The 26,689-nt window shown below is 49.9% G+C and overlaps 1 protein-coding gene across 1 annotated transcript in view; it reads right to left on the bottom strand.

Annotated features, from left to right (window-relative positions):
• The window catches only part of prex2 (phosphatidylinositol-3,4,5-trisphosphate-dependent Rac exchange factor 2), a 121,732-nt gene that overhangs the window by 46,443 nt on the left and 48,600 nt on the right, over positions 1–26,689 (bottom strand). The window contains exons 14-26 of the mRNA XM_056583819.1: positions 25,839–25,914; positions 24,707–24,779; positions 23,085–23,227; positions 22,436–22,528; positions 20,379–20,527; positions 19,940–20,025; positions 16,015–16,151; positions 13,870–13,987; positions 12,416–12,600; positions 9,940–10,101; positions 7,194–7,416; positions 5,883–6,090; positions 934–1,113 (exon numbers count right to left, since the gene is read on the bottom strand). Coding sequence (XP_056439794.1) covers positions 934–1,113; positions 5,883–6,090; positions 7,194–7,416; positions 9,940–10,101; positions 12,416–12,600; positions 13,870–13,987; positions 16,015–16,151; positions 19,940–20,025; positions 20,379–20,527; positions 22,436–22,528; positions 23,085–23,227; positions 24,707–24,779; positions 25,839–25,914 — 1,833 coding nt within the window. The remainder of the gene's footprint in view (positions 1–933; positions 1,114–5,882; positions 6,091–7,193; positions 7,417–9,939; positions 10,102–12,415; positions 12,601–13,869; positions 13,988–16,014; positions 16,152–19,939; positions 20,026–20,378; positions 20,528–22,435; positions 22,529–23,084; positions 23,228–24,706; positions 24,780–25,838; positions 25,915–26,689) is intronic.

Here is a 26,689-nt window from a genome sequence, read left to right as displayed (position 1 = left end):
GCATTCAGACAATTCCCACCTGCCAATTAGGAAAGAAATATCCAATTTGGACAGGAACCATTTACAGGGGCAGGGACCGTGCGCTGACTTCAATATTATGATTCATGAGAATGAAAAGAATTAAAGAAGCTATTTCCATGTCCCTTGCTCTTCAACTATGGATTTTCTGCCTCGCTGCCGTAACACCTTATCTATTGTGTAATTGTGCCGGAGGTTGGAGACACTCTGTCATTCTGTCACGAGCCGGGGCAGGAACAACCCATTACGGATTGACATTGATCTTTTAAATACGTTTTAAACCGAAACTTCTCCCTGAGGCTGCATTGGAAGGCAGTCCTGAACAGTCCCGGTTAAAGAGGGCCTTTCACTTAAACACACAAAGCTGGAATAAACTTCCTAGAGATCTGAGACTCGCTCCAAGCCTGACAGCATTAAAATAAAGGTTACAAACGTTTATATTCACCTTCGCCCTCTGCTAAATTATAATTTGATTCAAATGTTTCTCTTTTATTCCATTGTCTTCCATGCATTCTCTGAAATAAGGTTTTCATCTCTACACTTTTATTGAATCTTTTAAATTCAATTGTTAAAATTCTTCTGTTTTATTTGACTACATGACATGTGTTTATGTGAACAACATCGTGCCTGCCATGTGTATGAAACGCGCTGCATAAATTAAGTTGACTTGACCTGACCTGACTGATACGCAGCTGGGTCGTAACGAGAGGTAATCGTAGTCATCTCAGTTTCTTCACCCCACCACCACCAGCACCACCACCACCACCACCACCAACCCCTCCCCCATCACCCCAATCACCCCCACCACCACCCCCACCAACCCCAACCATCACCCCCCCCACCACCACCACCAGTACCACCACCACCACCCCCACCACCACCCCCACCACCACCCCCAGAGCAAGGGGGCCTCACCTGTAGGAGTCCCGGTTGCTGATGGTGTCGTGGCCCGAGTCCTCCTGCTCGTCCCCGGCCACGTTGAAGCACACCTTCTTGCCGTTCTTCTCGCCCCGCTCGGCCTCGCTCTCCGGGGCGATCAAGCCCTCGGGGGTCTTGGCGTCCGTCGCGCCGGGGTGGCTGATGGACGACAGCAGGCTGAGGGGGGGAGGGAGAGGAGAGGGTGAACACATGGATTACACGGATCAAAAAGGGAAGGACGCCATCGATCAGCGTCGGGCGATTCCTCCGCTGGCCACCAGATGGCTTCCTGCACGACATCTGCTGTCATTGTTTCCACCTGTTGGTCACCATGGGACACTTTGTGTGGAGGCACAGCTGCGTTGGTCACGTATTGCTCCGTCCTGAAGTTCCCTGTAGTCCTCTCTGAGCTTGTGTTCTGCTCCCAGGTGACTTTTGCTTGTCGTCTTTTGTCCTGATTATTTAACTGTTATTTGAGGCGACAGACTGTTGACCTGGATTGCGCGCCTTCCTGCTCTGAACTCCGCCTTCAGCACGCTCTGTTTCACTGTGATTGGTTCCGCACCAGAACCGGCAGTTCTGACACACTCACACGGGCCAACGTGATGGATGGGTCTGACTGAAATCACCTTATGGTTTTCACACCACAGGCAAAAGGGTCTTTGAAATAGAACTTCTTGCGAATCGAAATCATCATGTGAACACAGTACTATCTATCTATAAAAACATTTGTGGTAAAATAGTGGACATTGGGGAACAAATATGGACCTTGGGATCAAGTATTAAAAATACACGCCCTGCATCTGATCTCACTGTCAGTTACTATGGATCAAATCATCTGGCCAAGGGCTAAACGGTCAAATGAACACACAGTGTTTCACGACATGCACGTCCACGGAGGTGGGGGGGGCAGGTGACGGCCTGGGCCCGGCTAAACCCCCTGCTTGTTTGTCTGCTCCGCTTCCGCGAAACAACAACATCCGATGGGCCGCAGCTCCTAGCGCATCACGACCCATATTAATAGGTTCAAACGCCTGGAAAGAGAGTCCAGCTGTGTCAACAAGACGCCACAGCTCTCTCTTTCTCTCTCTCTCTCTCTCTCTCTCTCTCTCTCTCTCTCTCTCTCTCTCTCTCTCCTCTCTCTCTCTCTCTCTCTCTCTCTCTCTCTCTCTCTCTCTCTCTCTCTCTCTCTCTCTCTCTCTCTCTCTCTCTCTCTCTCTCTCTCTCTCTCTCTCTCTCTCGGCCTGGTTTCCATCAGTGGGCTATTGCCGGAGCAGGAAGAAGCGGCGGCATTGGGATATTTTCACAGTTGCTCCGACACATGGTGACCATTACTCCCAATAAATGCGAGGCTTGGACTTTTCTTCCTCCGCTTGTATGTTCGGATCCCCTCCCCTCCCCGGCCCCTCTCGCCGCTGACACGCAACGTCTGTTTATGCTTCGGCTTTCATGTCATCCGTGTCCGCGTACATTTTCCATTCTGTCATCACGCGAGGTGAGGTGGTGAGGGTGGGGGTGGTATAGTGCTATGCGTGTGTGTGTGTGTGTGTGTGTGTGTGTGTGTGTGTGTGTGTGTGTGTGATTAGATTCGACTAGATTAGAGGGCAGAGGGGCGTTAACTCCTCAACATATCTGAGGGACGCTAACAGCAGTGTTACATGGAATAAATGTTCAAGCCTTTCCCACATTTTAAAAGCTTCTCCTGTTCTGTACCACCTCCTCATTTTGAATCCAAACACAGCCACACACACACACACACACACACACACATACAGGCGACATGCCACAGGGATTAGCTCATTAAGGATTCGCTGTATAGACCCCCTCTCCACACAGTGCCTCCGGAGTCAGATTGGCATTCCATCGCCATGGAGATGGCCTCACTACTCCCCCCCCCCCCCCCCCCCCCGCCCAAGGCTCCTGATTCGCTGAGGGTTGATAAGGAAGTGGGACAAAGCTTCCAAGAGGGGGTGAAGAGAGCTGATGGTGATGACGGTGGTCCACTTTTTGACGGTTGTGGTGGGGGTGGTGGCGAAGATGCTTGTGAAGGTGGGGGTGGTGACGAAGATGATGGTGAAGGTGGGGGTGGTGACGAAGATGATGGTGTAGGTGGTGGTTGTTGTGATGATGGTGGTGGTGGTTAAGGTGGTTAAAGTGGTGGTGAAATGATGGTGATGGAGGTGGTGGTTCTGGTGGTGGTGGGGTAAGTGTGTGGGGGGGGGTTGTTAGGGGTATCAAAGAACCAGAGGAATGGAGGAAGGGGCCCTGATAGGTAGGAAGGGGGAGGAAGTAGAGCAGGGAGAGAGAAAAAGGAGAGCGAGAGCAAAGTGCCCGAGGGCTCAAGATGAAGCCGTCCAAAAGGCTCCGATCTCACACCGCTCCTGACATGGCACTGGCACATCGCCGTAGCACGCCAGGCCCACATGCCAACCCCTACTCTGTCGACCCCTGCAGGTCCTCACCGTCTCTTCAATAGAACTACGTGCAAGTAAGTATGAAGAAAAGCACACCGTCTCTTTGAGATTACACCAACACATCAATGCTGCACTATTTTGACACGGTGTCTTCATGTTTTTATCGGTTTGCAGTATGCTTTCGTCCCGGTTCGCTGTATGCTTTTATCCAACCAACGCTCTGTAGCGAGGTCTCCAGGCCCTGTGGAGAATCCAGGCTCCAGCAGCTACGGAATGGAGAGATCTCTGCCTGAACATGGATTCAGCCGAGGACTGCAAAGGAATGATGTTGTTGTGTCTGCTTATAAATTAGAAAGGGATTTGTGTGGATCCCTCTGTGTGTGTGTGTGTGTGTGTGTGTGTGTGTGTGTGTGTGTGTGTGTGTGTGTGTGTGTGTGTGTGTGTGTGTGTGTGTGTGTGTGTGTGTGTGTGTGTGTGTGTGTGTGTGTGTGTGTGTGTGTGTGTGTGTGTGGTAATACATTGATATTTGCATGAGATCAGAGGCCCACCGGCAGGCTATTGTTGGGCATAAATATAACATTAACATTTGAAAAGATCTATGGAACACCAAGAAAACGAATCGTACCAAAACACATGTTGGATAAGTTCCAAACGTTTCTGCCCTCTGCCTCTCTTGGGGATGCTAACTCACCCCCTTGGAGAAGCCAGCAGAGCCAAAGATTATCACGGAGGTCACAGCTACTCAGCGAGGCTACGGCTACTTGGTCATCACAGCGGACGTGAGCTGCGACCATCACCAGCTCATCTTCACAGTTGCATGCATGGGTGTGAGCAATGTTTTCATTAACTGAATTAGGTTGTGAAATGGCGTCTCATTAAATAGATTGTGGTAGAGTGATTGTCATCACGCTTTAATTGGGTGTTTCGGTTCATGAAAATATTATATATTATCAGGGAATGTCGAAGAGATCGGAGTGTGTGTGTGTGTGTGTGTGTGTGTGTGTGTGTGTGTGTGTGTGTGTGTGTGTGTGTGTGTGTGTGTGTGTGTGTGTGTGTGTCTGTATGGATATTTAGAAGTGTGTTGCATGTGCATTTGTGTCTGTGCATGTGTATTTGTGTGTGGGTTGGTTTGTCTGTGTGTGTGAGGCCTATCATGAGTTTTTGCGCGTGTGTGTTTGCGTGTGTGTGATGCCGTAGCAGCATGTATGCATGCCCCTGTGCATAGATGAATGAGTGTGTGTGTGTGTGTGTGTGTGTGTGTGTGTGTGTGTGTGTGTGTGTGTGTGTGTGTGTGTGTGTGTGTGTGTGTGTGTGTGTGTGTGCGCGCATGTGCGCGCGTGCGCGTAACTGTGTTTCATTGTAAGTCAATGGCATTTCCAGAGTGCACCTGGTCTCCTAAACGCCCTCTACTTCATTGACATTGAACTTCCTGTTTGGTGTGGAAGTGGGGGGGAGGGAGGGACCCCAGGCTAGGTCCCCCACTTCCCGACCACAACCTTGTGCACCTCGAGACAATGGCACTCTGGACATGGAGCCACTGGCCAGGAAGCCTTTCTTTCACAGTGCACATATTGTTTTTGGTGTGTGTGTGACTGTGTGACTGTGTGTGTTTGTGTGTGTGTGTGTGTGTGTGTGTGTGTGTGTGTGTGTGTGTGTGTGTGTGTGTGTGTGTGTGTGTGTGTGTGTGTGTGTGTGTGTGTGTGTGTGTGTGTGTGTGTGTGTGTGCGTGCGTGTGTGTGTGTGTGCGTGTGTGTGTGTGTGTGACGCCACTGTTGCATTCCCGAATTAAACATGTGAAATGGGCACTGTTGTTTACTCTTTAAATATATTAAACTTTTTCTCTTCACACACACTCACAACACAAAACAGGCACATGCACACAAACACAAGTGTATTTATGCATACACACTCGCACACACACACCTATACACAGCCACCCACCCAGGTGTTTGGGTGGTAAGCTGAGGTATTCATACTAAAAGCCAGATGCAGCACTTTGTCCGAGGTGACCGGCAGCTGCTTTATGAGGTGTGAGGCGTTTGAAAGGCGATTCAAAAAGGGAAAAGGAAATCACCAGAGACCTGTTATTCTCATCGATAAGGAAACGGCTTTCAGAAGATTAGTGAGACATGTTTTGCCTTCACTGCACTGCAGAGTGTTGAACAGAACATTGTGGACAACTTCAACGAAATACACCCATTCCTCTGATGTGGATGTTAGCTTCAAGATATTGACAAAAGAGATAACAAATATAAATCACTTTAATCAGTAGTGACTTTATCATTAGTGAGCCTATAAGTTCTGCATGTGAGTGTGTGCACACGCGCGTGTATGTGTGTGTGTGTATGCTTGCACATTGTGTGTATGTGTGTGTGCATCTCTTTCACATCTGTGTGTGCGCCTACATGCATATTTGTGTGCACGGCCTCTGTGTGTGCTTGTTTGTGTGCGCGTGCCTAAATCTGAATCTATGCATGTGCGTGTGCGTGTGTGTGAGATCCCCCTCCCCCCGGGGTGTGACGCCCCACTCACTCGTGGATCTGGGCGGCGTGCGTGTCCATCTCCTTGACGACGGTGGTGAGCTTGGCGACCAGCTTTTGGTAGGCGTCCAGGGTCTGCAGGTCCTCCTCCCGCAGGAGGAAGCGCAGGCCGTGGCCCTCCGTGCGGCCCAGGCTGTGGCCCGACGGGGCCGCCATGGTGGTGATGGTGTGCTGGGCGTACACCATGGGGCTCACCTTACCTGGGGGAGGAGAGAGAGCCCAGGGGAAACAGAGGCAGAGTGAGGGGCCTGCTAGGAGGCGGCTGGGGGCCGGCTTGGCTCAGGAGGTAGAGCGGACCGTGGACTTGTGACAAGAAGGTTGCTAGTTCGAACCCCGAGTGTGGAGGTGTCCCTGAGCACAACACCTAACCCTAAGCCGATGCAAGGCTGTCTCCTTGCATCGGTGACTCCGCCATCAGTGTGTGGATGAACTGTTTTAAGTCGCTTTGGATAAGAGCGAATGCTAAAGGCCCCTAAATGTAAATGGCGGACTGTGTTTGTTTTCCCATTCAGCTGAGGCTGAACTGAGGAAGGTCTTGCCTGAATACGGATCAAGCAAAGAATAATGTAACAACAACCACAGAACAAGCTGTGATAGAAGAAGCCTATTACCTAACAATTGGTATTGTTGTGTTTCCAATTTGTAGACCATTATTCTATTATATTCAGAACGTAACCATCCTTCGTGGTTGGGTGAAGAACGTTGATTTTTAGAGCCATTGAGGACGCAGCAATTGCACAAACAATCATATGCAAGGGAAATCGTATACATTTTATCACAGTGAAGCAAAATTATGGCAGGAATTGAAAGGAATAGAACGCAACAGTCTATGACCAAAATTCATTACGTTCAACCCTTAATAACTTTTTAATGAAATCTAAACGTCAAGCAGGACCTCGGAAAATCAATTATATGAAGATGAACGAGCAACAAGCAACGGAGATCCTAATCGAACTACGTTAAAAGTGATTGGCTTTGCATTAAGAGAATGAAAACTCTTTCTGCTCCTGTGGACTTGGTGAGCGGTGATTCTACATCGAACCGCGCGTACCACCTAAAGGCCGTCAGAGGAACTACAGTTTAGTCCCATCCAACGCTAGCCTCAACCGCAAACCACCTAGAGGCCGTCAGAGGAACTACAGTTTAGTCCCATCCAACGCGTACCACCTTAAGGCCGTCAGGGGAACAAGTCTAGTCTCAACCGCAAACCACCTAGAGGCCGTCAGAGGAACTACAGTTTTGTCTCCACCGCGTACCACCTGACGGCCCGTCATGCCAGTCTCCTATTGGCTCTCCTCCTCACCGTGCTCGGCGCTGCTCCGCCCCCCTCCCTCCATGGTGTTCCTGCGGCTGTCCAGCTGCACCCCGAAGGCGCTGCCCAGCGAGGTGGTGGTCTTGGGGTAGGACACCTCCATCACGTTCACGTGGCAGTTGGTGGGGCAGAAGTCGCTGCTGTGCAGCGGGGATACCTTGGTCTTGGCCTGCTTGAAGGTGGGCCACGCCCGGTTCCTAAGCACACGGGCAAACTGGAGCAAGAGGAGGAAGAGGAGGCGAAGGAGAAGGAGAGCAAGAGCAGGAAGAGGGAGGAACAGGAAGAGAGGGAGAAGATGGAGAAAAAAGAAGGAGGAGGAGCAGGAGGAGGGCGAGAAGATGGAGAAAAAGAAGGAGGAGGATCAGGAGGAGAAGGAGATAAAGAAGAACCAGAAGGAGGAGGAAGAGGAGGAGAAGGAGAAGGAGATAAAGAAGAACCAGAAGAAGGAGGAAGAGGAGGATGATGAGGAGAAGGAGGAGAAGCGCAAGAGCAGGAAGGGGGAGGAGCAGGAGTAGAAGGAGAGGATAGAGAAAAAGAATGAGGAGGAGCAGGAGAAGAAAGAGAAAGAGAACAAGAAGGAGGAAGAGGAGGAGGTGTGAGTTAGCTGGTGTTCACTATAGGTTCTGACCCAACTCAAGGGTTGTATTTTACTGCAGTATACATTAGACACACTTTATTGAAATCTTCATGTTCTTAGGGAAAGTGTTGGGGCTAAGGTGTTTGACCCCCAGCCATAAAGTTCTGGGTTTGATCTTGAGTGTCCACAGCCCACCCCAGTAGGCATCCTTCAGCAATACGTCGCTAACCCCTTCATGCTTATTAATGATATTGAACCACTGTACGTCGTATCGCATAAAATAATTGAATTCTCAATGAGAAAATAGCAAATGCACAATACATCCAAACATCAGGAGGGAGTGATATGGACTGATCCCATCCAATGACATCAGAGGAACAGGCAGACGGTATCCAACCCCACACGTCACCCAGGACCAACCAGCTGGACTCCATTCCCCCAACAGCTCATCTCACAGCGAGGGGTCGTGACCCCTTGCTCACCCAGCAGGTGATCAGACCCCCCCCCCCCCCCCCCCCCATGTAATTCGCAATTTTGGGGACGCCTGGGGCCCGGGCGTCCCCCGCCCCTCCCCCTCGGGGAGGCGGGGGAGGTGGGGGAGACGTGTCCATACACATAACCCACGCACGGGACGTCTGGAACGTTCCCCAGGCCTGCACTTTCCTTGAACCGTCCTCCCCGCGATCATGTGCCCAACTTCCTGTCAGGGACGCTACGCAGCCGACAGATAACACAGCGTAAGCCAGAGGGGGGGGGTTGCTTCTCCGACGCGGGCCCCTGTATACGTTAGGGAGGCGGCCCGACTAAACACTGTCAGAGTGGCGCTCACAGGGAGCGCTGCCGAGGAGGATCCCGATTGGCTGGAGTGGTTTTCAACATATCTTCTTCTTTGTCTGCGAGTCCGACCCTTTTTTTTTTTTTATAGGCCTCTGGAAGGTTGCAGGAATGCCCCTGAAGATGAAAGGGGGGGGGGGGGGTGGGGCCATCCTCACTCCCTCACTCTCTCACTCTCACACTCTCTATCCCTTTGTTCCCCTCGCTCTCAGTCAGGGCCGTGTCGCTGTGTTTCTCTCCTTAAAACCCCTAATTGCCCTCCCCCTCTCTCCCTCTCCCACTGGGGGTCTGAGAAGGAATTCTCCCCCTCGGAGCAGGAGGGGGGGGGCAGCCGGCCCGCCTGGCGAGGGCTATTTATAACCCGTGGGTAATTAGTTCAAGGCCACTGTGAAGTTTGGTCAGATCTCGTGTGCTCCGCTCTCACGCGCCCCGCTCCTGCGTTCTGTTTCTCCGCACACACGGGGCCACCGACGGGACCGGTGGAGCACACAGAGGGGACGACGACACGCACAAACGCACACACACACACACACACACTTAATGCACACACACACACCCTCACACAGGCACACTAAATGCACACGCAGACACACACACTAAGCTACACAAAATGAACACAAGCCCACACACAGATACATAAAAGGCATCCACACACACACACACACACACACACAAACACATACACATTACACACACACACACACATATACACAAACACAAGGCAATGTCAAACTGCTCGTCCAAGTGCGTCCTCCTTCCTGCCAGGGCTCCAAGAGCCGACTGCACTTCCACACAGAAGCCTGAAAAACCTCCTTGCTGTTGATGTTGCTATTGTTGTTGTGTATGTAGCCGGTGACCAGCTCATGTCTCTGTCTTGTTAACAGCTGTACATATATAAGCTATTCAATTATCTTATCCTTTCTTGATTTTGGTTTCCTTTGAACAATAAAGTCATCTTGATCTCAGCCCCATCTAAACTATGAGGGGGGGGGACAGGGCTGCTAGCTTGAATGAAAACAGTTTCTGGAAGACTTCGGCCCAATCTGCAAATTCTCCTCTAACGTTTATAGCCCATGGAGGTAGAAGACACCCCCCTATCAAATCACCAACGACCTGGATGTCCCCCATTCCCACAGCGGACAGCCTACATAACAGACCATTAACGGTAACTAAATGTACCGGCCTATGGGGCCACACCCCCTTAAAGGTTGTATCCTACAACGGCCCCGGGGCCCACAACGCTCACCACACACACTGACTGTCACGGTGGAGGGACGAGGCGTCAGACCTAAAGGCAGCCCCTGGTGTGTTTGGGGGGGGGCTCACCTTCCGGTAGTTGGTGAGCCGGCGGTTGACGTGCTCCAGCCTCTCGCCACACAGCGCGGCGAGCCGGGACCGCAGCTCCTCCGGGATGACGTCACAGCTGGAGCTCAGCCGGCCGCACATCTGCACCAGCGTGTCGTCGTTGCGCGCCAGAGCCTCCAGGATCTGTGGGGGACAGAGGGACAGGGGACGGTGGGTACGTTGCAAGAGGGGTTCAGGACGATTCGGCTCGCCCTCTCTTTCTGAGTATCCAGGTGTTCTCCTCTAGCCCGGTGTTGCCCGTAGTAACCCCGGTAAAGTGAACGAGCCACCGGAAGGAGCGCTAGGGACAGGCCTTCTTGGTTTGTGGTTTGATGTGCGTTGTTGTTCACTCGGAAGCCAACCAGCGACCTTGTAAGGGAAGTACATTTTTAGGTACCTATTTGGGGAAACAGGGGATCTGTAAGCAGGTGATTGGCTACACAAACTCATCCAGCAGTAGCAAACGCTAAAAAGTGTCTGTTAAGGTTTCAAATCAGCCCAGTGTAGACTGGCTACTGTAGAAATACTCAAATTCAAATCCCCTTCTAAACACCTCGTCCACTCGCGTAAAGAAGTTGGAGTTTCTCTTCAGTAGAATATCTCCGTAACGAAACGGGAAACAAGACGTGACTCCGCTCCTTGCAATTTATACATTTTTATCGGTGTAGCGAAACAGAACGTAAAGTCAGGTGATCAGGATGGTCTCCAGCATAAGACTCTATACGGTCTCCGGAGCCTTAGCCTTACTCGCCTGAAGTTCTGAAAGAACATATTAAGTCTGCTGGAACCGATCGATCCATAATTCATCACATCGGCTCTGTTTCGCTTGGCAGGTTGAACTCCCTGAGCGTTGCAGTGAGGGGTGTGGTCACGGGGCAGGCCGGGGCAGCAGTATGCGAGGATCGAGGGACTGCACTGTGCTGTACGGAGACCGGGGAACGGGAGGAGGCCGCGACGGCAGGGGGGGAGATCAGATGTGGAGCACGAGAGGAAAAGAAAGACATCTCCTCTGCTGCCGAGTCTTTGAAAGAGATACTCGCTGGAGGAACGGGAGGAAGAAAGAGGAGGAACTCCTGAGCAGGAAGAGGCTGAGGCACAAGGAAAACAAGGCGCTCCACAGTGTAAGCAGTATTAGGATTCATACAGCGCGCACCTCTCCACAGGGGGGGCTCCGCGCGCACCGGCGCAGCAGATGTTTACGATCATACTAAAAATGACTTCCACTTCAGAGGGAAGGGGAGCTGTTCTCCGTCAAAGGAAGAGAGATATGACAGGAAGACAGGCCGGTACAAGGCACAGATTCGGGATGAGTGGTTTTCGTAACGCTTTCCGACAGCTCTGTGGTGCTTGTGACTCAGGACTTTGAGACTGGAACGCGCCCGGAGATCCTTCCCTAATCCGTCTTGATTAAGGCTTCCAGGACGTCCCCGGCACCGAGGAGACGCGGCCGTTGATCGAGGCGTCTCCGTCCTTGATCAATAAGGATTAAAGATGGCGTGATTGCGTCTGGGAGGCAGACAGCCCATCCTCCTGAGATTTGTGTGTGGCTAAAAATTAAAGGGTGATGGGATGTGTGCATTCCAGGACACACATGTACCCCATACCCATTTTACACTGAAGATTCTACGCTGGAAACTCCTTCCAAAACAAATATTGATCAATAGGAATCGAAAATTCAAAGTTCAGAGGCACCAGCTTTAGATAATTAGGAGAAAAGGGTTAAGGACGATAATGAGGATTTTTACATAAGGCTTTGATTCAAGATTTAGGTTTTGTTTTAATATCACAAATAAACCAAAACCTGATTTGTACAACACTGTGCTCCGCTGTTGTGCGTCAGGGGATTGATAGAGTAGCACGAGAGTGAGATAGAGAGAGAGAGAGAGAGAGAGAGAGAGAGAGAGAGAGAGAGAGAGAGAGAGAGAGAGAGAGAGCAAAGGGTCTAACAGACTTGTTTGTGTGGTTCCTGTTCAGTCCTAAAGTGACCTGCAGCTCTTGAGCTTGGCGAGACAAGTGAGTTAACGAGAGGAAAGACAGAAAAATTGTTGGCTCTGAATGTTGTGCAGCTTTGTGACTGGAATAACGAGAGGCGGGACCGTAAATGAATAAACGCATTCATACCACAGGTGCCCCAAGCTATTGAACCACAGAATGTACAGAATGTGGATGTAGCGTCACCCACACACGACCGTATGAAGCGTAGATTACCGGAGGGGACGCCGCCATTGATTAAGATTCATGCAACCATCAGGGGAAAAGGTCGATATTTGGCACATTGGGGGGGGGGGGGGGGGGGGGCGGGGACTTGAATTCCCGATTCGCAGTGTTCCAGGGAACACATTCAGATTCAATACTTAACAACTTTCTAATAAATAAAAAGGGTCAAACGGGTACGTGAAGATGAAGTAGGCACTGAGATCCTATGCCAAAACAGAGGGGGCGGGGGCTGCGTACGCACCTTGGCGGTGAGGTTGAAGAAGCCCTTGGGCTCCACCATCTTCTCCAGCACGTGGCACTTGATCCCGGCGGTGCTGTCGTAGTCGTACACCACACCGTACTCCAGGTGCACGTTGTCCACCGTCAGACTCACCAGCTCCTTCTTGCCGTCGATGATGGCGATGGTGTTGAACTTGTCCATCACCTCTGTGGCACGGAAACACACACACACACACACAAGGGCACACACAAAACAACACACAATGAAGCTAAGCACGTACACTGGAGTGGGTTCAACACACACACACACACACACACTCACAAGCATGCACACGCAGAGAAACGCTTGCATGCACGCACACACACATACACACACACAAGCACACACTCACATACATACACACACAGAGAAACTCATGCACACGCATGCACACACACACACAAACACACCCACACACACACACACACACAGACACACATGCACACACACACACACACAGAGCCAGAAAGAGGCCAATCATACACACACGCATGCACTAACTCACACGCAGGCTTGCGTCAAGCGAGCACACATGTCAAATAATCATGAATAAAAACAAAGCCAAAGTGCACGATGGTTAATAAGTAATATCTTAACCATCTGCTTTGTAGCGCATTGGTAGAGTTCCAGCGGTTATATCCACTGTTTCATTTCAGAAGGAGCACATGTGTTCATGGTTCCCTCCCTGCCTTGCTTCTCCTCCAGCGGAGAGATGACGAGCCACTGCAATCAGGCAGGGCTTCAGCCGACGTGATGACTAGCTACATCCCCATGAAGACCTTGCCGAGGTGTTTACCACAAAGGGAAGAGCGTCCCGTGTTTGACTCTCTCTCTAGAGGATTGGTAAAGCTTGGTACGGAACTGGGAGAGGGGAACAGGATATTGATTAACCCTCAATAAATCAGAGGAGGGACTGGTTGTTGATGCTATAATGTGCTCCAGATGAGACGCAGTTATCGCCCGCTGCGTTCGCTCAAAGCCAAAAGGTTGTTTGGTGTTCCACACTTTTCGTTTCCATGCACGGAATGTGTGTTCACCAATCCTTCACGATCACCTGGAGCTAAACTACGCTATCTACACGCAAAGTTCTCAGTCTCAAACCAATTTCTCTTCATGACATGTGTGTGTTTGTGTGGAGCGGTTGGTGTGCGTGTGTGTTTACCTAAACACTTTGGCCTGAGAGAGAGAGAGAGAGAGAGAGAGAGACAGAGACAGAGACAGAGACAGAGACAGAGACAGAGACAGAGAGAGAGAGGCAAAGAGAGACAGAGATGCATGCTTTTTTGCAGTGTACATGTACAGTGCACATTTTCAACCGACAGAACGTTAAGAAAATCTATAGGAAACAAGCAAAGGTCAAAGTGAAAAAGTCAAATAGAGGAGAGAATCGGCAGAAAGAGGGAGAAAGAGGGAGACGGCGAGGCAGCGAGCGTCACCTTCCACTTTGCACTCGAACCCGTCCTCGTTCTCCTCCGCCGAGCGCTTTTGGTTCGACTTCCTCTCGTCCTCCTGAGCGCTCTCGTTGTTGTTGTACACCCACTTAATAGTGTCCTGCTGCATGGAGACACGCACATACACACACACAGGCCGCATCCACACACACACACACACACACACACACACACACACACACACACACACACACACACACACACACACACACACACACACACACACACACACACACACACACACACACACACACAGTTAACCATGCAGTCCATCAATGACAGCACCATGTCACAGCTAATGATGTCATCGTGTCATTATAATCCACAGCAATTCACAGCAATCTCTGGTACCGGTCATTAAGGATCGGGTAACGGCAATTAGGGGCTCCAGGGTCCCTTCCAGGTACACTGAGGAACCGGGACCATTCAAATGGGAGACCAACACCCTACCCCCCCTGCCCCCCCCAATGAGAAGCAGACAGCTTTCCCACCATCCATGTGTCGGAACCAGGGAGGGAGGAAAGTCCTGTTGTATAACGGGGTGATGGGGTGGAGGTGGTGTGGAGGTGCCTGGCTGTGGGTGAGGGGGAGCCCTGGCTGAGGGTCTGGGAACAGCTGGGCAGGGAGGGGCGGGAGGGGGGCGCTGCGTGGCTGAGGCTGGCCAGATACGCTGGAGAGAGCGTCACGGTCGGGTGGGCAGAGTAAACACTGACAGGCCTTCACAAACATATGGAAACTCTGGACCGCACAGCGCAACCACGCCAACCCCATCAGACCGCTGGGCCGTGGTGTGTGTGTGTGTGTGTGTGTGTGTGTGTGTGTGTGTGTGTGTGTGTGTGTGTGTGTGTGTGTGTGTGTGTGTGTGTGTGTGTGTGTGTGTGTGTGTGTGTGTGTGTGTGTGATTCGTTTTTTTCTTCTTCCCACACTCCGCAAGCTCAGTGGGTTACTTAAACTGTCTGTGCATGAAAATGCTCCAACACAGACACGCACACACATGCACACACACAGAAACACATACACACACAAACACACCAGCACACAATCATTCACTCATGCACACACACACAGACCAACACAGAAAAATACATTGATAAACTCATGCACACACACGCACGCCCATACAGCCACACACCAATACAAAGAAACACACACTCGCACACACACACACGTACACACACAAAGACACAAAGAGGGTGTTGCCTCTACGCCTGTGCATATGATGCAAACCAGGTTTCGGTATAGCGCTTCATTAAGACTCAAGTCCCATGCGGTGCTGACACACACACACACACACAGAAACACACACTCTTTTCCTCACACACCATTCTCCCAATCACTTCTCTCTGGGGTACTTTGTGAAGAGATTGCCGACTTGCATGACCCCCTGAGGCTCACCCCCCCCCCCCTCTCTCCTTCCCATTAGCTATCTTGCTCTCTCCCCCTCCCTCCCTCACCCACTCTGTCTCCCTCCCTCACCCACTCTGTCTCCCTCCCTCCCTCACCCGCTCTGTCTCCCTCCCTCCCTCACCCACTCTGTCTCCCTCCCTCACCCGCTCTGTCTCCCTCCCTCCCTCACCCGCTCTGTCTCCCTCCCTCCCTCACCCGCTCTGTCTCCCTCCCTCCCTCCCTCCCTCCCTCCCTCGCTCTTCCTCTCTCAGAGGGACTGCCAGTCTTGAACAGCAGGGGGTGGGGGGGGGGGGCAGTGTGGTGAGCCAAGGGTCACTACTGGAGGAGCCAAAAGTGGGCTGGGACCCCCCCCTTCCCCCCTTAATATGAGCGATGGAGAGAGGGGGGGGAAGAGGAAAGGGGGGAGGGAGAGAGAGGGATAGAGATAGAGAGTGGGAGAGGGAGAGGGGGAATGAGAGAAGGAGAGATGAGATTAAGAAGAGGGGATGGCGAGAGAGAGGGAGGGAGGGGAGAGATAGTGTGAGAGAGAGAGCGAGAGAGAGAGAGAGAGAACAAGATGGGAGTACAATGCTGCTTCAGTGAACAACATGTTCTCTTTCTCCTTCATTGACTCTCCAATCCTCCTCCAGCCTCTTCTCCACAGCAGCAGCTACAAGGTTAACACGGCCCGATCTGCATACACCCTCCCCCCCCCCCCCCCCCCCTCCTCTGCCCGTGTCTCACCTGGGTGGGCCGGCGGTACTTGCGGCATGCGGTGACGTGGGCGATGACGCTGGCGTGGCTCTCCTTGCTCACGTTGATGCCGTTCACCTTGATGATGCACTGGCCCGGGTGGAGGCCCGCCCCCGCCGCAACCGTGCCTGGGGAGAGGGGGGGGAGAGGCGGAGAGAGGGGGGGGGGGGGTCGGAGAGGGGTTGGGGGGGTATAGGTAAAGGTCATTATGGGGGTGGATGAGGATTCAAGTGCAACTTTTGACGAGGGTTTCATATTTGATTTGTGATCACAGGTAAACACAGGAAATGGAGAAAAGGCAGACAGGGACACACACAGCCAAGCAAACAAACACAAGCACATCACATGCACGCACACAGATACAGGTAGTCACACACACAGATACACTCCGAACACGCACAAACAAACAGACATCACATGTACACACACAACATGGAAAGGCACACACACATGGATGCAACGATACACACACACATACACACCCACAGACATCTCCCTGCACGCACAACATGGGAAAACACACGTCACATGGACACGCACATGGACAGAGATAAAGGGAGAGACAGATAGACAGACAAATACACACATACACAACACACAGACAGATACACAACCACACACACAGCCCCACATACCAACAATTCCAACATCCTTTGCATTCTTAATGCATGTGCTTTTTCCTCTTATTTACAAACTCTGTTTCCTGTTTTTGGGGGAAATTCTGCGTAAGAGGAACAGAGGAGAGGAGGGCAAGAATGTTGTTTGCCTGGGGTAGAGGAGAGATCCCAACTCTCTTTATTTCTCTCCATGTCTCTCTATCTCGCCCCGTAAAAGGAACGGTTGTGTTTCAAGCGGGAAGAGGAAAGCCAAGGATTTGCAGAAGGAAGTGCTCGGCAGAATGAATATCCCTGCGATTACAGTATTCCCTATTTGACTCACTCAACACTATCCAAACAGATGTGCAATCCCTTCATCCAAGAAACTGCATCGGTAAATGAAAAACGCAAACTCTATTTCATTAAAAACAAATCGCTTCTGTGATTGATGGGCGGCAGGAAACTCAAACGGATTCCTCCGAAACATCCGGAAGGAAAAACAGACACGGGAGGGAAACAAGCGCAGGCGGACGCAACACAGTGTGTGTTGTACAGTATTTATAGAACACTAAACGTCTGTGAGGCGTACGCAAAGAGGGACGACCAAGACACTGCTTACAACTCTTCCGACATCCTCTGAAGATGTTTCCTCCATTGATCGAATCAGACTGAATATCTCTCCTCCAGATGAGTGTTGAATTCACACGGCGAACAGAACAACCAGCACCTGGGATCCACGGTGACAACCAGGAACAGACAGCACTTCTATCGTTAGTCGCTAAGCCATCAAGGAGGCCACTTCAAATCAACACACAGTGAGGGGTGTATCGGTACACGTATCTGTACCGAACCGTAACGGTACAGACACTTCGGAGCGGTTCCAGAGGTGTACCGCGGTACGTACATGTGGCGAACATAGCGTTAACATCTTATATGTGGGCTACAAACCATGTAAGCAGTGTTGTAAATAAACTTCCAAAGCTTTTCAAATCTTATTTGGTGTTTTATTGGTCCTTAAGGTGCAAAGTAAACGATGTACAAAGTCATTAAGGCGCAAAGTCAAACCGGAGAAGTTATTCCGGAAATGAATTTGTTAGAGGACCAATCACAGCCCTTGCCGTCTCTGTTGCTTTGACCAATAGGTCCATGGCGTCGACGGATAGTTAAAAAATATTGGATGATCTCCGTGTCTACGTACAGCACTTTAACATGCACACGCTAGGGATGGGCAAAGATCGTCGAATAGTCGGAGTCACGTAGAATATCGAATAATGAATGTGACTACCGTTATTTATTACACGGCTCTTCTCAATGCTGTTGAACGCTCCGTTGACTTGCATTGGGCCTTCACAACTTCCGGTGGTGAATAGCGTCATCGGTTGCTAAGCGACGTCAACGTCTTTGGCGGACTATTTCTCTGCTGATCAGCAAAATGCTGATAACAAATAAATTGTAAAAAGACAAACCGTGTGAAGTTATATTTTTGACGTGTCTAGTTCACGTCATGCAGGCTGTGTTCAGTAAAATTTTTCGGCGCATGTAGGTCTATCTACCTAAGCCCACTTTGAAATAATTTTGATGTTGAATGATGATGGCGCAGTTGTTGAAATAAACAGATTGATTTCATACAAATCATAAAAGCCTCTTCCTGTGTCATTGTGAGTGTGAGTGTGAGTGTGAGTGTGTGTGTGTGTGTGTGTGTGTGTGTGTGTGTGTGTGTGTGTGTGTGTGTGTGTGTGTGTGTGTGTGTGTGTGTCCGAGGTGCGTGCGTGCGTGGGGGGTTCTTGATTGAGCAAATTTCGAATATTATTCGAATACTTCTCAGCGAATATTGAATAGTATTTTTGCCAGAAATGCACATCCCTAGCAGACGCATTTGAAAAGGCACCATCCATGTGTTACACTGCTGCTGTGGAAAAAAAACAAGCTGTGCAAACCGAGCTCACAACACTATTTCAACAACCCCTATCTGGGAATTCAGAAATGCAAATGCCAGATAGCCAAGTTTATTGGTGTTTTCACTGCTTCTGATCTACGGCCATTCTCCGTTGATGACAAACAAGCAGTTTTTTAAATTTTCCCCTTAACTATGAACCGTACCGTAATGTGATTTAAGAACCGAGGTACGTACCGAACCGTGACTTTTGTGTACCGTTAATCCCCTGGAACCCAAGCCCTCTCAGAGATCAAATGTGCACACATTGCATATACCTGGGACAGGAAAACACAGCCATGCATGGAAACGCACACACACACACACACACCCAGACAAACACGCACGCACACAAACAGACACGCACACACACACACACACACAGCATTCTTCGCTGCCCTAACCACTGACCCTTATTGTTTGAAGGAAATAAAAACAAGAGGCAATTCTCCTGAGAACAGCCAGACGTGGCCCTGAATTGTTTTCCAATAGCCCCTATCTCCCTACAGCCATGATAGCGGCGAGGGCTCAAGAGCCAGGCTACACGGAACTGGGCCGTGACCTATCTGATCGGCGTTCGTCCACTTTCTCCACCGTGAAGAAAGACAGAGCCGCTCTCAGAAGAGCAGATAACTACCTGGAAGTAATTACCATTTGGAAAATGGGCGATAACCGCCTAATCCCAGGTTCTGGCAGGGCCGCGGGCCGGCGGACGGAGGCAGTGAGGGGGCTGTGCTCATGGCTTCTGGCTGTGACCCGGCGGGTCGCTGGCCAAGTCACACAAGCGCCCCGAGGCCGGGGCCAGCTGCCTGCCAGCTGCACCACGGGAGGCTACACCCAGCCAAACCCCAAATACTAAAAACCGGTTGTCACCCTTACTCTGAAAATATAATTACTATGTTTCTGTGGACGTGATTGCCCGATTTTTCGGATAATTATTCCCCACAGAGATAACAAGTTCTCTCTCTACTCTGTGTGGCTGCCGCATGAGAATAGAATATAGCGTCTAGAGATGTGGAGGCTTAGGGTTAGCTACTAGCATCTAGAGATGTGAAGGGGTAAGGGTTAGCCACTGGAGATATGTGAAGGGTGAGGTTTAGCTACTAGCATCTACAGATGTGGAGGGTGAGGTTTAGCTAGTAGCATCTAGAGATGTGAAGGGTGAGGTTAAGCTACTAGAATCTAGAGATGTGGAGGGTGAGGTTTAGCTACTAGCATCAACAGATGTGGAGGGTGAGGTTTAGCTACTAGCATCTAGAGATGTGGAGGGTGATGTTTAGCTACTAGAATCTAGAGATGTGGAGGGTGAGGTTTAGCTAGTAGCATCTAGAGATGTGAAGGGTGAGGGTAGGTAAGGTAGCTTGTGTGTCAGTTGATGCTCTCCTACCTCTGCCCACAGCGTGGACCACAGAGGGACCAAATCCACGGATCTGGAAGCCAAGACCATCTGCAGAGTCTGGGATCTTCACCGTCCTGGGAATGTCCGAGGGCACAAGGAGAGGATAAAAAGGTTTAAACTAGAACACGTTGTGGAAACAATGGCCAAAAAATAACATAAATGTTGAGTTTGGCACTAGAGGCTATAGCCTAAACGCACATTTACATATACGGTATATGTCTGGGTTCCAAGCCTAGTGTTTGCCGTCAATCTCCCTTTTCTTAAGAAAAATGCCTAACCCCAACCTGCTCATTAATCACATGTACTTAAAGAATGCATTGCTTTGGAAAATTGCATCTGCTAATGGACGACACAGTTAAATATGTACACAAACTCCTCTATTTAAAGACGTCAACGTATAGTTAGTACAGTAAGCACTGTGACTCACTCTCTTGGCTTGGTGCTGACCAGTACCCTGAGGGGTCCCTTGCTCTCGAAGCACTGCCTAAGGAGGCTCTCCACCTCTGAGAAGGGCCTCAGAAACACCAGGTCTCCATTCATGGCAAACAGCTTCTTCCCCACCTCCAGACCCGCCATCTTGGACAAAAGAGTAGCATACGATAGGATAGAAAGAAGGGAGAAGAGATTCAAGTTTTATAGAACCAAGTAGGAAAGCAAAATCAAGTAATATCACTAAAAAACAAGATGAAAAAAGGACATTATAGATGTATTAAATCTGAGGCAATCTCCGTCTTTAGAATTAAGTCAATTCTAGTGTTTAGAATTATAAACAAAACCTTTCTAACTGTTTTGTGCTAACATTTTCCATTTTCAGGTTTTCATTGGAGGTGACAACCATTTATTTGAAATGTCCCCAGAGGAATTACAAGGGGCTAAACAAACAAGCACACCAGCCATAAAACTCTTTGGGCTAAACATTTGTAAAGGCTTGTTTACATAGAATGTCTAGTAGTAGTAGTCTGGGCTGGGTCTGTGGCATGCTGACTTAATAAAGCATTAACATCAAAGAGAACCTTGAAATGTATTACATTTCTACAGCGTCTCATTTCTACACACGTGGAGGTTTAGGGTTAGCTATTAGTATCTACGGATTTGGAGGGTTATCTACTAGCCTCTAGAGATTTGGAGGGTTAGGGTTAGCTACTAGCATCTAGAGATATGGAGGGTTAGGGCTAACTACCAGCATCTAGAGATGTGTATGATTAGGGCTAGCTACTAGCATTTAGAGAAATGGAGGGTTAGGGTTAGCCTCTAGCAGAGATGTGTAGGATTAGGGCTAGCTACTAGCATCTAGAGATGTGTAGGATTAGGGCTAGCTACTAGCCTCTAGAGATGTGTAGGATTAGGGCTAGCTACTAGCATCAAGAGATGTGTAGGATTAGGGCTAGCTACTAGCCTCTAGAGATGTGTAGGATTAGGGTTAGCTACTAGCATCTAGAGATGTGTAGGATTAGGGCTAGTTACCACCCTCTAGAGATGTGGAGGGTTAGGCCTAGCTACCCCTCTAGAGATGTGGAGGGTGAGGGTTAGCTACTAGCATCTAGATATATGCAGGGTTAGGGGTTAACTCCTGGCACCTAGAGATGTCTAGGGTAGGGGTTAGACACTAGCCTCTACAGACACAGCTGGAGCATATTGTGAGCCTCCTCTTTCCATGTGGAATAAGTTAACCTAGCCACGCAGCGGAGTGCCTTCGTATCCTACGCGAGCAGAATGCACACACGCGGGGTCGCCCTCTCAGATTGATTGCGTTCGAACTTGAAAGGCATCTCCCTCCTTTGCATTCTCATCGAGCGGACTCAATATGCAGCGCGCACACAAAGAGAGACCTCGAAAATGCTGACAACTTTGTTGTGTTCAACATCTGTGTTTCCACGGGGACGGTTCTCTGATGTAGGAACAAGCGTACATTACTGCAAAGAGGCCAACTAAAAGACAGTTTTCATAAAAGGATCTTATTTTCTTCTGAAAGGGAAGCTTAGGCTATAATTATAACAGCAAAGGCTCGCTGGACCTCATCTGTAATAATAAGAGAGCAACAATGGACAGTTAACCTCTATTGAGTAGAAGTTCAGAGAGGCCGAGAGGCTGTGTACTCACAGCAAACATAGAAACTGATTAATGTGTCTGTGTGTGTGCGTGTGTGCGTGTGTGTCTGTGTGTGTGTGAGAGTGGGTACACCTGTGTGTGTGTGTGTGTGTGTGTGTGTGTGTGTGTGTGTGTGTGTGTGTGTGTGTGTGTGTGTGTGTGTGTGTGTGTGTGTGTGTGCGCGCATCTGTCTGAGTGTGTGCGCCTGTGTGTGTGGTTATGTGTGACTATGTGTGTGAATGATTGCGTGTGTGTGTGTGTGTGTGTGGTTATGTGTGACTATGTGTGTGAATGATTGCGTGTGTGTGTGTGTGTGTGTGTGTGTGTGTGTGTGTGTGTGTGTGTGTGTGTGTGTGTGTGTGTGTGTGTGTGTGTGTGTGCGCGTGCGCGCCTCACCTCAGCAGGGGAGCCCTTTTCCACAGCCTTAATGATGGGCACCCGGTTCCTCTCCTCCAGGGTGAAGCCGTAGCCGCCGTCACTGGGCCGTATCTGGAGGAACAGCAGCCCCGCCATTAGCTCCACACACCCCCCAGAGTATACAGTAGATGGTGCATCACATGGTACATAATGTCCCACGCAATACACACAGAGCACATATTACACACAGTTTTAAACCCGGCGTTACACACACACGTAGAGTTACCACGCATCACACACATACGCATCACACACATACAAACACTGCAAAACATACATAATATGCAAGCCACATACACACACACAAATACCCCGCAACACTCAAACACAACAAAAAAAACATACACCAGGCAGAACACACACATAAACACACACATAAACACACAACACAAACACAGCCCCCACACACATGATTACTCATATGGATTGCCAAGAAGACGAATAGCACCCATGGTGGTATTCGCTGTGTCCTCAAAGAAAAGCGCTTACAGCGATTATAAAACGTCTACTTTGACTTTCTGCCGCGTCGTGCGTTTCCTTCTCACACAGCTGCGGGTCGTCTCGGAGCGTGACGTACCTTCCCTCTAAGCCGGGGGGGGGGGGGGGAGAGAGAGGCAGGGGGGCTCACCAGGAGGGCTTTGGCGATGACGTTCTCTGCGATCTTCAGGTCGTGCTTCATGGGCTTGTGCTTGGTGTTGGAGCCCTCCATCTCCTCGTCGGCGAAGAAGCGGAACAGCAGCGGCTCGTCCTTGAACTCGCTCTTCTCCAGCACTGAGGGGGGGAGGGGTAAGGGGGGAGGTGAGGGGGGGTCAGGGGGGAGGGGTAAGGGGGGGAGGTGAGGGGGGGTGAGGGAGGAGGTCAGAGGGGAGGTCAGGGGGTTACCGTCTCACCACGCAGGGGGATGGCGTCCAAAGTACACTGTTTTCAGATACAGATTTGGTTCAAATTTAATTTATAGTCCCAGTGTATGCACTTGAGCGTCCAGGGCATCGTCACGGCAACACACGGGACTATAAAAGCCATGGCCGTTTGTGGGCTGCAACTCAGGACAAGGTTAGGTCAACGGGGTCCTAGAGGACGTGGAGGAGCGAGCCGGGGGGCCAAGGGGCTGGAGGTCCACACTATCCCGACTATCCCCCCTGAAGAACGGGCTGTGGTTCAGCAGAGTAAGCCTTTTGGACTCGTTTATCATGCAAATCTCTCCCACTTATTTACTATAGCGGTTTGGAATCCAGTGAGAAAAAACCCCTCCGTCGTGAAAAACGGGGGTGAAATGAAAGTTCAGATTGCACGTCTCTCTGGAGGGAGAATAAAATAAAATAAACACAATTATTAATATTACAAATTACCCTTAGGGGGTTCCTTTGAACATTCCCATACTTCATTCCCACTTAGGATCAGATACCACGGCCAATCGCTGCAATAGCCGCATTGTGTCAGGCCAAATAACTGCAATAACTGCCAAGCAACTGGCAGAGGCGTGACCACATGACCCGGGCGGCCCTGCTAGAGAGCGAGGGACAGATTGAAGGCTGTTATGCTGTCCACAGATTTACTAGCAATTTGTTGGGTGAGTCTGAGATGTGAATGGAGAATTTACATCACGGTGGTAAGGCAACTCTCATGACTCACAGCGTGTGTGTGTGTGTGTGTGTGTGTGTGTGTGTGTGTGTGTGTGTGTGTGTGTGTGTGTGTGTGTGTGTGTGTGTGTGTGTGTGTGTGTGTGTGTGTGTGTGTGTGTGTGTGTGTGTGTGTGTTTGTGTGATGGGGACGTTTTGGAAACAAATGAAAACATAAACCTCAGCGGGAAAATAAAACAGGTCATACCCTCGCAACAAACTGTAACCACGGTTACGTAGAACGTCTCTCTCACGCTTAAAAGTCAACCTCGCTCGAGCCATGCGTCTCGCTCAAATGAACGGATGAAGCCCCAATTAAGTATACGGCCCTGGAATAACATCGCACACCCAGGCACCCGCAACGGGCATGTGCTCACACACATGCACAAACACACAGGAACACATAAACATGCACATAAAATTAAACGCTGTGTACTAAAACAGCATGCAACACTCCAATGACTCTCTTTCTCCACCGCTCAGAGGAACACTGCAGCCCACGCCGATCAGATCCACTCAACATCCAGTGAATAAACCCTCTGGAGCCTCAGGCACTCTGATCGGACGGTTTATTCAGGTGATTGGATCCTCTCTGAGCACCAGAGAGGATCTTGGTTCGAGATGGTCGTACCGTGATGCATGAAGCCGTTGTCGCAGAGCTCCACCCCCAGGATCAAGGCCTCCTCCCGCGTCCTGCAATCCCCCTGCAGAGAGAGAGAGAGAGAGAGAGAGAGTTGGAGAAATAAAGGGAGAAAGGGAGAGACAGACAGGGAGAGAGAGAGGGGATGAGTAAGAGAGAGAGACAGTGTCTTAGACAGGGCAGCAGAGCGCAGACGAGGTGAGGAAAGGAAATTGGGGATGACAGAATGGAGTGAAGAAGAATAGAATAACAGAGAGCAACAGGGATACAAAAGGGAGTTAGGGAGTGTGTTGGGGGGGGGGGGGGGGACACACAAAGAACATTGTGTTGAAGATGTCCCTAACACTCTCTATCCCGTCTCTTTGTGCCGGATCCAAGATTGTCGCGAGTCGACCAAACTGGTGTCTAGACGGCAGTGTGGCCCCAATCACAGTCCCACTGAGAGGACACTAGTCTACTGACCCGGTCACACACACACACACACACACACACACACACACACACACACACACACACACACACACACACACACACACACACACACACACACACACACACACACACACACACACACACACACACACACACACACACACACACCTATACATACACACACACTCACATAAAGAAAACACACACATAAATAAACATATAGACACACACTCATACATACACACAAACACACACACACACACACACACATAAAGACACACACACACACACATAAATATATATACACACACACCTCTATAAATACACACAATTACAAATAAACACACGCACACACACACACTCACACATAAACATATACACACACACATACATTTATACATGCACAAACATACACACAACCAAAACCAAACAAACAACGGCATACATTGAGCATGCAGAATGACTAGATTTCTAGTCCACAGAATGCCGAGCATCGACCACAGCCCCCTGCACTCAGACTTAAGATAATGTCTCCTCCTCTGCTCTCCTCCCCTCTCCCCTCTCCCCATTTATCCATGAGTGTGTGTGCAGTGGCTCTCTCTCTCTCTCTCTCTCTCTCTCTCTCTCTCTCTCTCTCTCTCTCTCTCTCTCTCTCTCTCTAGGGAGCAGGAGGGCGGTCCAGGGGACATACCTGTGCTATGAGCCAGTCGATCAGCTTGTTGGCCATCACCACAGACTTGTAGGTCCTCAGATGGTAGTCTTTATCCCTGCAGACGGGGGACCAACAGAAACACATATAAAAACGGCCGACAAACAATAAAAAGAAAAAAACGAATCTATGACTGAAAAAGCTGTATAATAATACATGATGTTTTTTGTAGGACTAATGAATACTGAAACTTTTATTACACATCGTTTAATAGTTAAGTACGTCCTGTTCTTAGAACAGCCACAGCAGCGTTCACAATAGCAGACAAAAGTCTTTGCAATTAGCGAAACACTCAGCACTTTTTTCCGCATATCTGTGATTTCACCATGAATCAAACTGAGTAGACAGCTGTGGGCTGTTCCAGTGATTGAGGCTGAGCGCCCAAACACCAGTAAGGTGGCGGCGTTTCTGTTCTCAGGGTGAGTTTGTGCACCACACAGACCCAGGGAACGCTGCCGAAAACAGACTTTCCCAGGAACACTGGGGTTTCCCATGGGATTTGGCAGGGGCCGAGCAGAAGGCCCAGGGAAAGTCCAACTGACACCGCTCTAACGCTTACACTCACACACACACACAGGGGCACGTGCACGGACGCACACACGTACACAAATACAAAAACACACATAGACAAATACAAAAGCACACACACAAACACAACCACACACACTAAAAGAAAGAAAGAACACACACAAACAAAAAAACACAAACACACGTATAAAAAGAAGAAACACACAAATACAAATATACACTTACAAACACAGGAGGACACACACATGCAACCAACCAACCACAATGCATGCGGACAAACAAACCATATAAACACACACACACAC

The sequence above is a fragment of the Gadus chalcogrammus genome, chromosome 23 (genome assembly GCF_026213295.1).
Source record: "Gadus chalcogrammus isolate NIFS_2021 chromosome 23, NIFS_Gcha_1.0, whole genome shotgun sequence".
Lineage (NCBI taxonomy): Eukaryota > Metazoa > Chordata > Actinopteri > Gadiformes > Gadidae > Gadus > Gadus chalcogrammus.
Note: the sequence above shows the minus strand (reverse complement) of the source record. Positions and strands in the feature narration are given on the sequence as shown.